The 12,530-nt window shown below is 45.7% G+C and overlaps 1 protein-coding gene across 6 annotated transcripts in view; it reads left to right on the top strand.

Annotated features, from left to right (window-relative positions):
* ADAMTS9 (ADAM metallopeptidase with thrombospondin type 1 motif 9) overlaps positions 1-12,530 on the top strand; it is a 220,343-nt gene that overhangs the window by 150,978 nt on the left and 56,835 nt on the right. For 3 of the 6 annotated variants that reach the window (XR_003796732.1, XM_029243139.1, XM_029243140.1), the window contains exons 37-38: positions 476-567; positions 5,395-5,499. Coding sequence is in view for 5 of the 6 variants with exons in the window: in XM_029243139.1 (XP_029098972.1) it covers positions 476-567; positions 5,395-5,499 (197 nt within the window). In the remaining variant the exon portion in view is untranslated. Of the gene's footprint in view, positions 1-475; positions 568-5,394; positions 8,040-12,530 lie in introns of those variants that run through there. The other 3 variants (XM_029243142.1, XM_029243141.1, XM_029243138.1) reach the window with 1 other exon arrangement.

The raw sequence follows: 12,530 nt of genomic DNA, 5'->3' as shown, positions 1-12,530 counted from the left end.
AGCCTCGGGGAATAACTGCGAAGTAGCTGGAAATGCCTTGCTGGCTTATTCCCCGCCCCGTCCTGCAGTCCTGCAGCCTCAGCGGTGCTTCTACAGGAGATTCACGATCATCCAATTACACTACATTTAAGCGAGGTGATTCACGTATTTATTTATACAGGAATCAATTCCAAAGTCACCTTAAGCCCCCCTTTCGGCTTCCATACTGTGAAGAGACAGAAAGTGCTGGTAAAACCCAGAGAAGGAAGCTCTCAGACCCACAGATACAGTGAGGAGAAAGCAAGTGTACATCTGGATCCGTTTGCTCACTAATCATAACTTTGGTTTGTTTTCTTTTTTCCTCTCCCATTTCCTCTTATGATTTCTCTAACTCTTCTTCCCTTCTGTCTCCTTGTTAATATCCTGTCCCTTCCCTTTCTCTTTCTCATACTCTCACCTCTCTGCTCCCTGTAACCCTTTCTCCAAAACCCCACAGCCACTGACTTACAGTTTGCCAGGACACGCGAAGGACATCCCGTCCCTTTTGCCACCGCCGGGGACTGCTACAGCGCCGCCAAGTGCCCTCAGGTACGAGTCGGGAGCTCTCCAGCCCCCACCCAGGGATTCACATCCCCCCACCCCCGTGACTGCATCTGGTTCTACAGGTGTAATTAGAACAGCGGCTGTGGAAGGCACTTTGGCCACCTGTATCAAGGGCCTCACAGATGCTCACAGCCCCCAACCCAGTCACTCCGCTACTCAGGGTGTTTCCTAAGGAAATGATCCCAGCCAGGGGCCAAACTTCCGCATTCAGCAAAATGCATCTGTGATCATGGTAAACGTTTAGAAACCAATTAGATATCACATGGCAAGGGTTTGGTTAAACACAGGACGATGTTAAAACAATGAATATTATGCAGTGACATGTGGGTAAATGTTTAATAACTGGCTCTCCAAGGGAAGAGGCGGGGGGGTGGGGAAGCAATGCTTTGCAGCATTTGCCCATTTCTGTGGTGTAAATTTTCTGCCTGACTGGTTACAAGTCATCAATATCGTGTCACGAAATGGAGAGTTTGGGGAGAGATGCACACAGTTGTCTCTCAAAAGCCAGTGCAAGTGGGTTCCAACACCCCGACTGTCAGCCATTAAAGATTCTGAATATTGCATGAGACAGAAAAACTGTCACTCCTGTTTCAGATGTGTAAATGCGCCATGTTTAGACCAAGAAGTGCAGAGTTGTCTCTTGAATTCGCTTTCCCTCAGAGCAGCTACATGGCAGTCTTACCTGTTCTAGAGTTGCACACGTTTTTGCCTCTTTAGAGGTGTGGCAGGTTTTGACTTGCCTTTCGGAACAGGCTGTGATAATCCTCCTGGGCTCATTTTGCAAAGCAGGCATCAGTCTTTGCCAGAAGCTTCTGCGAGGAGAAGGTAGGACAGACATAACGAATTAGGTGATTCTGGACAGGAGAACGTGGCCCCAGTCTTTCCGTTGATTTACATGAGGTCTTTACAAAGCTGTTGTCAGACTCTGTGACAAGAGTTTTCCGCGTCGCTGTGGGCCTTCACGGATTCTAGGAATTGGGACTGGGTGATGCTCAGAATCCCAGGCACTGTCTCCCCAGGGTGCATTTACACATAGCCACAGAGACCATCCAAAGACAAACACATCTGAATTTTCTTTTAACAACTTGTTTTCTCAGCCCCAAGCTTTAGAAAGTATTGCTAAACATTTTAGAGAAGTGAAAAGGAAGCACTCAGGGGAGAAAGAAAATAAACAAAGGACAGAATGTTAAAAGGGGCCTTTTCTCCATTACCCAGGAATTGAAAACTTTTGAAGTGCGGTTTCTTTAGAGCACTGGAGACTTCAAACACCCTATTCGTATGGGTTGCATTTAACAGCTTATAGATTGGCCAGTCCTGCCTTTTTCAAATGCCTCAGGATTTTCTTGTTTCGATATGTGCATCTTTGGGGAAACTTAAGTAAATGCGAGGTAATTTGCATTCAGTTATTTTAATAACTCAGAGACAAATGAACCGATTGATTTGCTAAATCCTGACACTAAAGCAGTAGCTAAGTGAGAAAACCAAAGCCAGTGAGAGGTTAAGTTGTATTTTTTTCCAGCCCATTCTTCAAACCATATCGGATACTTCTAGAATTCACTTCCTCAGAAGTGTACTGAGTACCAGCTATATTGATGAAAGATGGGAGTTTTTCGTATCACTTTTCCAGGGAAAAGTCTGCAGAAAGCATGACTGTGCAAGCTATTTTAGAGCCCTGCTTGTCCTTTGGTCTATGACTGCAGAGAAATGAAAGCAGAGGGATGCTCTGTTTGACAATCTGCCTCTTCTTCCTCCGCATCCATTGCTGTTGCTTTGGGGAGGTCCCCAGGAGCTGTCAACTCAAGACGCACCCAGAACGTATTTTGTTATCCTGATCACAGTGGATGCAGCATTGTCATTACTGATGCTGGTGTTAATAGCGTTCACTGAGTGTTTACTACACTTGAGACACTGTGCTCAGCCTTGGTAAATCAGCGTAGCATTTAATCATCCACAGCATCCTATGAGATTGCCCCCTTTTGACCGATGAAGAAACTGAGGTGTAGAGACATCGGGTAACTTACCCAAACCCGCACTAGTGCTCAGTAGAGGCCAGATTTGATCCCAAGTGTGTCTGAGTTCAAATCCATGATGGTAGACATGCCTGGCTGATCCTGTGTCCAGACAAGACTTTTGCAGCATTCACCCTTTTCCAACAGAGAACAGAACCTCTGTTTGTCAGAGGTATTATACATCTTTGGCTAACTTTTCTGGATCATCTAGTGTATGCATGTCTGAATTACCTTTACTCTTTTAAATCAGCAACAGAGATAGTAGCTAAAACTCTCATGCCCTTTAGACCCTGAAGATAAGGCCTTTAGGGGTAGAGATATCCCAGACTGGAGCTAGAAAGGACGGTAGGTCTTGACTCCTCTGGTGACACTCAACTTTTAGAGTGCTAATTATCAACTAGGACGCTGGCTGAAAATGCAAATCCCTGAACCGGAAAAGGCCAGGAAGAGAATAAGGACAAAAACTCTTGCTTTATCACTCACTCTGAAAGGGCAGATCTAGCTAGCAAGTAGTCTGCTTGGCTACGTGCTCAGACACTGGACACCCAGATCAGCCAGGGGCATCCTCAGGCTAGAAGCCTGGATCTTCTAAGGACTTTGACGTCAAAGCAGATCAAGTCTGCCTTCTGCGATGCAGGCAGAACTGGCAGTCTTTGTGGGAAACAGGATAGGGAAGGAGAGATAAGGGCATCCTTGGCAGCAACGAGGTCTGGGCATTTGTGATTGGTGTGGATGCCCTCCTCAGGGCAGGAATGATAGTAAGATAAGAACATGGCCAGGTGGGCTAACACAGCATGTAGAAGCCCGTGTCTGAGGAGGCTGGGCAAGGAGGCTGAGCCTCCGGTGTAGCCACGGTCATGGATACCTGCGTACTGAAGCCACTCAGCATAACAACCACTAACATCTGTGTAGTACTGTCATAAAACAAGTTCCAAAAAATATTTTTAAAATTTCACCTGCTCTCTGCCAGGTAATAAGCTAGGTATGTTATACCTTCTACTCTTATTCACAGATTATGTCTTATTAACCCATTTTACAGATGGGCTCAGGAGAGGTAAGCCTGAGGTCACACTAAAGGTAGAAGAGTCAGGATTCTAGGATAATTTCATCCCCCAGGCCACAGCACGATTGATGTTTCGGGCTGGATAATTCTCTGTTGTGTGAGATCATGCTGTGCATTGTAGGATATTTAACAGTGTCTCTGGGCCTGTCTGCACTAGCTGCTAGTGGCACACACACACACGCACACACACACTAGCTGTGACGTAACAACCAAAAATGTCTCCAGAGACTGCCAGATTTCTCCTGGGAGCAAAGTTGCCCTCTGATAAGATCCACTGACTTAGACCAAACTAAATCCTCCCATCACCTCTGTGAATAGGAATCCTGTTTGTCCCCAGGGTACAGATGTGGAATTTCAGGCTCCTAAAGAGTTCATAAACTCTGTTTAGCAAGTATTTATAGAACCGACATGGAGAGGAAACCTCCAAGTTGCACCTGATCCCGGAAGTCTTCGTGGAAGAGCTAGGATGTAATATTTAGTTAAGACTGTAAATATCAAGTGCCTAGTCACATGTTACAAACCATAACGGATATAAATAAAGCAATAGCAAGTCCCTCCCCTCAATAAGCTTACTGTTATATTAGAGAGAGAAAACTAACCCTTACAAAACAATTAGAAAATGCAGGACTGGTATCAATATTTTTGAGTATCTACTAGGTACCAGGCGTTCGCTCCACGGCTAATTTCGTTTAGTCCCTCACTGCACTACTCTGAAGGAGGCATTCGTATTACCTTCCATTTTACAGATGGACAAACTGAGGTTCTTACAGGGTTAATATGTTCAGGTGAAAAAGCTGAATTTACGCTTAGGTCTGATTGGATGTGAGTCTCCACCTTGCTGCTCTCCTTGACTTATTAAAGACCGTTTTGCCGAAGAACCGGATGGTAAGGCTCAGAGAGGAAGCCTTCACCCACGTCTGCAGAGAAAGAACATTTTTAACTCCGAAACTGTTCATGGTGGAGTAGGAAACCTCAAGAATCTATTTTAGATGCCTTTGTGGAGTCATTTTTGCGAGAGAAAGACACAGAGGCAAATGGAGAGAGCAAGAGAGATTCTCTGCTGCAGCGTCTCCTGGGAAATAAAAAGGCAAACACCCGAGGCCACGTTTGGAATCCCAGAGCGGGGCTGGGAGGTCTAGGTTCCCTGGGCCTGGTGGCGGTGGCGGGTCCCCTGCGGTCCAGAGCAGGCCGCGCGCGCGCCCTCTGCTGGCAACTCCAGAGAACGCGCCTCTGCTTTGAAGTCCCGCCCCGCTGTGCTTAGGACTCGGCGTGCTCAGCGCCGCGGGGAGCTGAAACCCAAGGAAGCTTTGGCAGCGAGATCTTGTTAGAAAAATTACACTGTGGCATTTTGTTCCTGAAGGAATCTGATAATTGTAAGCAACATCAGGATTGCTGAGTTAGGGACGCAGAATAGCGGTAGTTGAGAGCGAGGACTTTGAAGTCAGGAAAATGTGAGTTGGGTTCTCAGTGTCTCCTGGAGAAGTTAATCACCTGCGCCGGGCCTCGCTGTCCCCCTCTGTAAAGAAAATCCCCTTCTGAGAGCTCTTGCGAGGATGGGTGAGATGATGCATGTAAAGTGCCTGGTTCACAACTCCACTCTCCCCCCGCCCAAAAGAACCCTCAATCATTAGTAGCTATCATAATTAATTAATGTCTTTCTCCAAGTTCCCTTTTATTGTGTGGCCTTTGCTTGGGACGTCACGTGGACTAAAAATCTTTCTCGTTGGCCATTTATTCCAGGGTCGTTTTAGCATCAACCTTTACGGAACCGGCCTGTCTCTAACTGAATCTGCCAGATGGATCTCCCAAGGGAATTATGCCGTCTCTGACATTAAGAAGTCGCCGGTAAGGTTACCGATGGGTTGGGGGCTGGGTTTTGTTTTCTCTTCCTTCCTCCCTCCCTGTGAGGCGGTGGTGCTAAAAGTAACGGGTGTGCTTTCCCACTTCCTCAAACCATTTTACAACGTGTCAGCAAGAAAATTTAGGACAGAAATCGAAGGTTGAAGCGTGTACAGGTGCGTGGAGCAGAGAGTCTTGCTTCCCTTCTGGTGAATTCTTCCTGGAGATGTGAACCTGTGAACCACTGGAGCAATTAGGAGGATGCCTAACTAGGAAGCTAAAAGTAGCCAGCAGCCTCTAAGGGAGTGTGTGGCTCAGACACCTTGCAGTTAATTAGCCAACATGCAATTCACCTAGGTGAGCTTAGGGAAAGTGATGTCAGTCTGTTTCAGAAGAATTGAAATACAAACAGGGCTGGAAGAAGGGGTAATTCATGAGGAGGGTTTCTGGAGAATTAAGAGAAACACAGGCTCTCCAAGTCAGCTTTTCAGGCTCTAAAGTCTTGCTGCTCAAGGTGGGATCGATCCCCGACAGAGCACCCACATTGCCTGGGAGCTTGTTGACAACGCAGTTTCTGGGACCCCAGAGCTTCTGAGCAGGACCTGTAGCTGAACAAGGCCCCAGATGGCTCCTGAGCTCAGTACAGCTTGTGACGCTCTGATCTGCGTACTGTTTCTCAGCGTGGGTGTATATAAGAATCACTTGGGAAGGTTTAAAATACATGTGCCCGGGCCCTACCCAGATTCACTGAAGGGGAATCTTTGGGGAATTTGAAATTCCCCAGGTGACTCTAATGCATAAGCGGGGGCAGAAAGCACTGCTCTTTGCAGCCTAGAAGTTGCCATGATGTGGGGAAGGAGCCTGACCCGCAGGCAAATGTAAAACTTATGGGGTGTGGCCTATGGTCCCAGTCCTGCCTCAGCTGTGAGCTCTGCCTCCCGGTCTCAGGAAAGTGAGTAAGGGAGGAAAAAGAAGAGGATTGGAAAGTGTGGTGTTATTCCAAGGTGAGGTTGCCAGACAAAATATAGGATGCCCCGTTAAATGTGAGTTTCACATAAACAAGCAAGATTTTTTTTTTTTACTTTAATCATGTCTGAAACATTGCATGGGACATACTTATTCTAAAAAAACAGTATGTGTTGTTTATCTGAAATTCACATCTGACTGGGTGTCTGGTATTTTTATTTTCTAAACCCTATCAAAATCGGAACATAAGGAAACAGCTCAGTCAAGCTGCTTCCACCAAGGAAGGGAAGGAACATCAATTATGACGTCCGGGGGAAATCTCAGAGGTTCCTGATCCCTTCTTTTAGCTTCCAGTGTTAAATTTGTGTCTTTGGGGGAAAAAAAACAAACAAAAAAATCTCTCTCACTCCCTCTTTTCTCTAAGCCAATCAGCTCCTTCAAATCTGATTAACTAAATGACCATATCGATTGCTTATAAATTAATCATTAAAATTTGTTTCTTGTACTGAAAGGGATAAAGATAGCTGAGAGAAAACACACGTGCTTTAGGATGTGTGCTTTACACTGTCCTGAAATTAAGTTCTTCCCTGCTCCTACTATATATTATGTTTCAGTGACTGAGAGAAACAAACAAAAAAATTAATTGACCGAAACGCGGTCAGACTTAAAGCATGATTATATAGAAAGCCATCTGTGTAAACTGTAATCTAAGTTTCAATTCTGTTTGTTAGTGTCATTACTGCAGTTTTCATCCAGAACCTAACAATATAATTATAGCCGGGAGCGCCACCTTGTGGAGACAAAGATTACTGCCCTGCCAAGACGGGCTGGCTGTTTCCCCAGCTTTTGGGGGATTACGCCTGTGTTGAAGGGAATTGGTTTCATAATTGCCTGTCAGCACTTTTTTTTTTTTTTTGAATCTTGGTGTTCCGTGACAGCTCAGAGAGCCTGAGCTCAAAATTAATCTCAAGGGTCTGTCGAGCACTCCTTATGAATCCCCAGGAGCCAGAACTGAGCAATCCCTAGCTCCTAGCAGCCCCGAGAAATGATGCTTTGTGTGCCTGACCTGCTACGCGGTCCACAGAGCAGCATCCCCTAGGGATACTCCATGAAAATAGGCTCCCGCAGGCAAAGACACTTGGAAAAAATTGTATATTTTTTTTCCTTCTTGAAGAGTCGCAGTAAGCATGTGTGTATTTTAGGTTGGAATAAAGTGTACAGGAGGGAAACCTGTGTGGTTTTATTCAAACCAGCATTTCCCTAAATCATTCGTTCTCAAACTTGGGCCAGGACTTGCTAAAACACAGCCAGCCTGGGGAGGGGCCTGAAATGTACACTTTCAACAGTTTCACAGGTGATGCCGATGCCCTGGTCTGGGATCACATTTTAGGAATCACTGACCTAAGTTAAACCAACCGCAGAGCCTTCTTTTCAGAGTTATACCTTTTAATTTCCCTGAATTACCAGTGGTTCATGGAACACACTTTGGAAAACTGTGTAATGTCCTGCTCCCACCATGACTGAGCACCGTCTTGCTTCTGAGGGACCGAGGCTGGTGTCCTCTACGGCACGCAGATCCTGGCCAGTCCTAAGCCCTTCTCCAAATAGCCCTGATTTGATTCACCCGTCACATCATCACCCTCATTTTCCTTCACTTTTCTGCTGGGAGCTACAGAGAGAAAAACACAACGAAACCCTCCATTTTCCAAAGCCGCTTGGCGATAAAATGCTTTCCCCAAGCGAAACTAAAGGAAAACTCTAGTCATTCAGGGTAGAACTGAATTACCAGAACCACGTGCAGGGCAGGAGCGTGGTCTCACGAGCAGGAACAAACCGGGTAAAAACAAGACCCAGTGTCAAGGTTCATTCTTGGCTGCCTGTGTGTGTATAAGAATAATGATTTTTGTTATTGAAATAGCACCTACGTATTGGGCAATGTATATGCATTCAATCCCGTTCCTCCAGCTTTCTCATCAGATTCTTGGGAGGGCACTGAAATCAAAGCCTACAGAGGCTGCAGAGTATAGAGGTTAAGCCCCAGACCCTTAAGTCAGATCGCTGGACGCGCTGTTACTAGCTTTGCCACGTTGGGCAAGTTATTTAACTTCTCAGGGGTCTCAGTTTCTTCACGCATAAAATGGGGACCCTGGTGGTCCTTACCCAGTTGGGTTCTCGTGGAGCATAAATGAAATAGGGAGATAAAGCTGTTTACATGTCACTGGGCAGGCAGCAGGGGCACAGTAAGTATTAGCTGTTAATGTTACAACATTTTCATAGGCCTGAGGCTTGCCTTAAGGTTGCAGGATTGGTCAAGGTGATGAAGGAAGCAGGCTTGCTAGCAATGGAAGGACAAGGGACTGCAGCCTGAGCAGAGGCTGAGCCTGGACCTGGCTGGCCCCCACTGCACCGTGTGGATTTTGTCCATGTGGGCCCTGCCTCACCTGGGAGTAAGGCATGTGGGACGCCCCCTGGACCCAGGGATGGACCTCTAGACAGATGCTTCAGCTGTACCGGCTCGACTTAGGGATACCAAGTTTCTACTCTGCTTGTGTGGGGGGGGCAGCCAGACAGAAAGGGGGGCTTGGCCCGGTTGTGAGATCGGAGAGAACAGCTTGGCGTTCTGAGCTCCTTTGCCAGTGATATTCTGTGCGTCCTCAACTCATGAATGTGCTCAGGATGTGAAAGGGTCCTCAGGCCCCATCCGGACGATCTCCCCACCCCCAGAAAGATGCCCCCTCTCAGAGCTGTTGTCTGGCCTTCTGTCCAGGAGGAGGTACCGGAATGGCCTTCAGAGCCAGGCACAGTGAAGGGAGCCATTTAGGCAGGATGGGAGAGGTGCCCTCAGGTCTCTGTGCTGCTTCGTGTACCTGGGGGATGGGCAGGGTCCACAGAGAGCTGGGGACCTGTGTTTCTGAGGTACCTGGTCTTGGGACCCAACGGTTATTTCTTATTCTAGGGGAAGAGCTGTAAATGGAAGAATTGCTTTGAAATTAAAAATTAATGAAAGTTGCATTACCGTGGGGGAGATGGACTCAGTTCCTATCTTTTAATCTTTTAGTTCATTTGCAACCGGTGGAGTTGAGGTCACGTGATAAATACCTGTGTGTGTGCACGCACATAGCAAGCATAGTATCAGTCCTCGTTTATCTACCATAAGCTGCCTCCTAACCCACAATTCATGTGTGAAAACCCAATTATCCACCAAGTATTAAATCATATTACAGACAAGTAGAGTGAAACTACCTTTTATAGATGTGTACATTTTATTCTGTACGAACCCATAGAAGTTAGATGTTTATACATATATTCATATATATAAGTGTGATTTGGACTATAGTCGGAAAAAAAAAAACAAGTACTGTGTTTTATGGGCCGTTTCATCCCCAGCATACTCCAAAGAAATGCAGATAAACACATTTCAATCAAAGATGTGTTGGCTTTGCTAAATTACATGAGTCAGCCTACCTTGGTCATATTGACTGCAAAAAGCAGAGAAAGGAGTGAAAAGTATGAACTATAAACTATTCCTTTTTTTTTTTAGTAAATTTATTTATTTATTTTTGGCCGTGTTGGGTCTTTGTTGCTGCGCATGGGCTTTTCTCTAGTTGCGGCGAGCAGGGGCTACTCTTTGTTGCGGTGCACGGGCTTCTCATTGCAGTGGCTTCTCTTGTTGTGGAGCACGGACTTTAGGCATGCAGGCTTCAGTAGCTGTGGCACGCGGGCTCAGTAGTTGTGGTGCATGGGCTTAGTTGCTACGCGGCATGTGGGACCTTCCCGGGCCAGGGCTCGAACCCGTGTCCCCTGCATTGGCAGGCAGATTCTTAGCCACTGTGCCACCGGGGAAGCCCTATAAACTGTTCTTAATGGAACAGAGGTCATTCATTTTAATTATATGTAATAGCTCAAACTCTACTAACAAAATATTTATAGAAAAGAGATTTCTAGAGGGCTTGCTTTAATGAAGAAATAAAAATGCTTTCCAATTAGTGTTTCATTGTATGGGAGCGGGTGCTTCAAAAGTGCTGGAAAACATACCGTTTTTCTCTGAAATAGGTACTGTTTCCATGACAATCATGTATTTGCTATTCATTTTCTCAGTATATTTTTTTTTATTCTGTAATAGAAATAAGTTTTAGTTCAGGCTTTACCTAAATCAAATTGAGTCCTAGTTAATGCAATAACATGAACATTGCAGAGCTAGTATCAGCGATTTTGTCATTACTCAGGCTGCTCCTCACCTCCATGAACAGGCTATGATGGTAATCCACACATAAAAAACACCTTTACGACAATGATCGCTAATACTTATAGAGTACTACATTAGGCCAACTGCTATGCTGAGCACTTTGTATGCTTCCTTTCATTTGCAGCAAACCTATAAGGGGAGACTCATATTATCCCCATTTTACAGATGCACCAGGAAACTGAGGTTTAAAGAGGGGTTTTTTTTGTTGTTTTTTTGCGGTACGCGGGCCTCTCACTATTGTGGCCTCTCTCGTTGCGGAGCACAGGCTCCGGACGCGCAGGCTCAGCGGCCATGGCTCACGGGCCCAGCCTCTCCGCGGCATGTGGGATCTTCCCGGACCGGCGCACGAACCTGTGTCCCCTGCATCGGCAGGCAGACTCTCAACCACTGCGCCACCAGGGAAGCCCTAAAGAGGTTATTAAAGACGTGATACAAGCCTGAGGCAATCTGATCTCTGCTGCCAGAGCAGGAAGAGTTTGGGTAAAAAATAAGCTTTGATGAGACAAAAGACATTCCTACTCTGTCAGGATCCTTAGGGCCACCAGACGTACACTTCAGCTTAGGGAAAAAGTTCCTGGCTAGAAAACCAGTTGTTCTGGCATCAAATCTAGTTGGTAATATCAGACTAGCTCCAAAACTAACAGGGGTCCCTAAAACCAAGACCAAGTAGGGTGATAGAAATGGATCTCCCAACTTAACCTCACTCATAATCAAAAACATACAAATTTTTAAAAGAGTAGAACTATTTTTTCTGTTTGGTTTTTTTTCTGCAAAATGGGAAAGTTTCTTCTTTCTCCTTTTCTTTTTCTGTTTTTTTTTAAGTGAGAGTATCCATTGTTTTCAAGAGACTTTCATAGTTTGACCATATGAATCAAATACAGCCCAAAGATATCCTGAAATGCATGCACAAGTATGGTTCACACCACTGTTAGTCCCAGTAGAGGAAAATGTAAAACACCTTAGATGCCAAACCTTGTTCAGCAACCAGGGGTAGGGGGTGGCTCATATGACATGGTAATTTTCAGACTGGGATATGGTGCCCCAATGAAACAAGGAGCTTTTCATAGCACAGGGAAGCATTGAGGGGACTGACTAGCAGGGCCATCTGGATTGCAGTTCACCAAGAAGAGTGTACCTGTTCAGCCTTCTTCTTTCACTCATTCACCAGATGTGTATTAAAACCGTCATGAGCCACACACAGCTAGCTTCTGGAAACCCTCGGATTTTAACAAGGCACTGGCCTTGCCACCATGGGGCTTACATTCTAGGGGGAAGACAGACATAAAGAGAGAACTACCCCATGTTATAGGGTGCTGTGCAGCAGGTAACTGCATCAGAAAGGTTTCTCAGGGGAAGTGGCCTCTGGGCTGGGTTCTGAAGAATATACTGGGCAAAAGTTGGGTGGTCCAGTGCACACAGAGAGGGCGAGGGAAGAGAGTTCCAGTGAGAGGAGTAGCATGTGCAAAGGCCCTGTGTTATAAGAGGCACGTTAGAAGAACAACCCAAAGAAATGCGGAGGAGCGGGAGTAGAGAGAAAAGATGGGACAAGACAAATCCAGACAGGCAGGCAGGGTCAGCCCGTACAAGGCTGGAGACCAGGGTTCAGCAAACTTTTTCTGTAAAGGACCAGCTAGTAAATATTTTAGACTTTGCCAGCCAAGAGGTAAAAACCATTGATATTATATATGTATTTATATGACAAGAGCAAGAACAAATTGACATAAAAATTTTAGTGATTCAATTCAAAGTGTAATAATAACTGAGTATAAATTTTTGTTATCCAGATCTACCAAGGAAAAGTATGAAATATTGAGAGAGGACAACA

Source organism: Monodon monoceros, unplaced genomic scaffold, assembly GCF_005190385.1.
Source record: "Monodon monoceros isolate NGI ecotype Baffin Bay Population unplaced genomic scaffold, NGI_Narwhal_1 Super_Scaffold_3, whole genome shotgun sequence".
Lineage (NCBI taxonomy): Eukaryota > Metazoa > Chordata > Mammalia > Artiodactyla > Monodontidae > Monodon > Monodon monoceros.
Note: the sequence above shows the minus strand (reverse complement) of the source record. Positions and strands in the feature narration are given on the sequence as shown.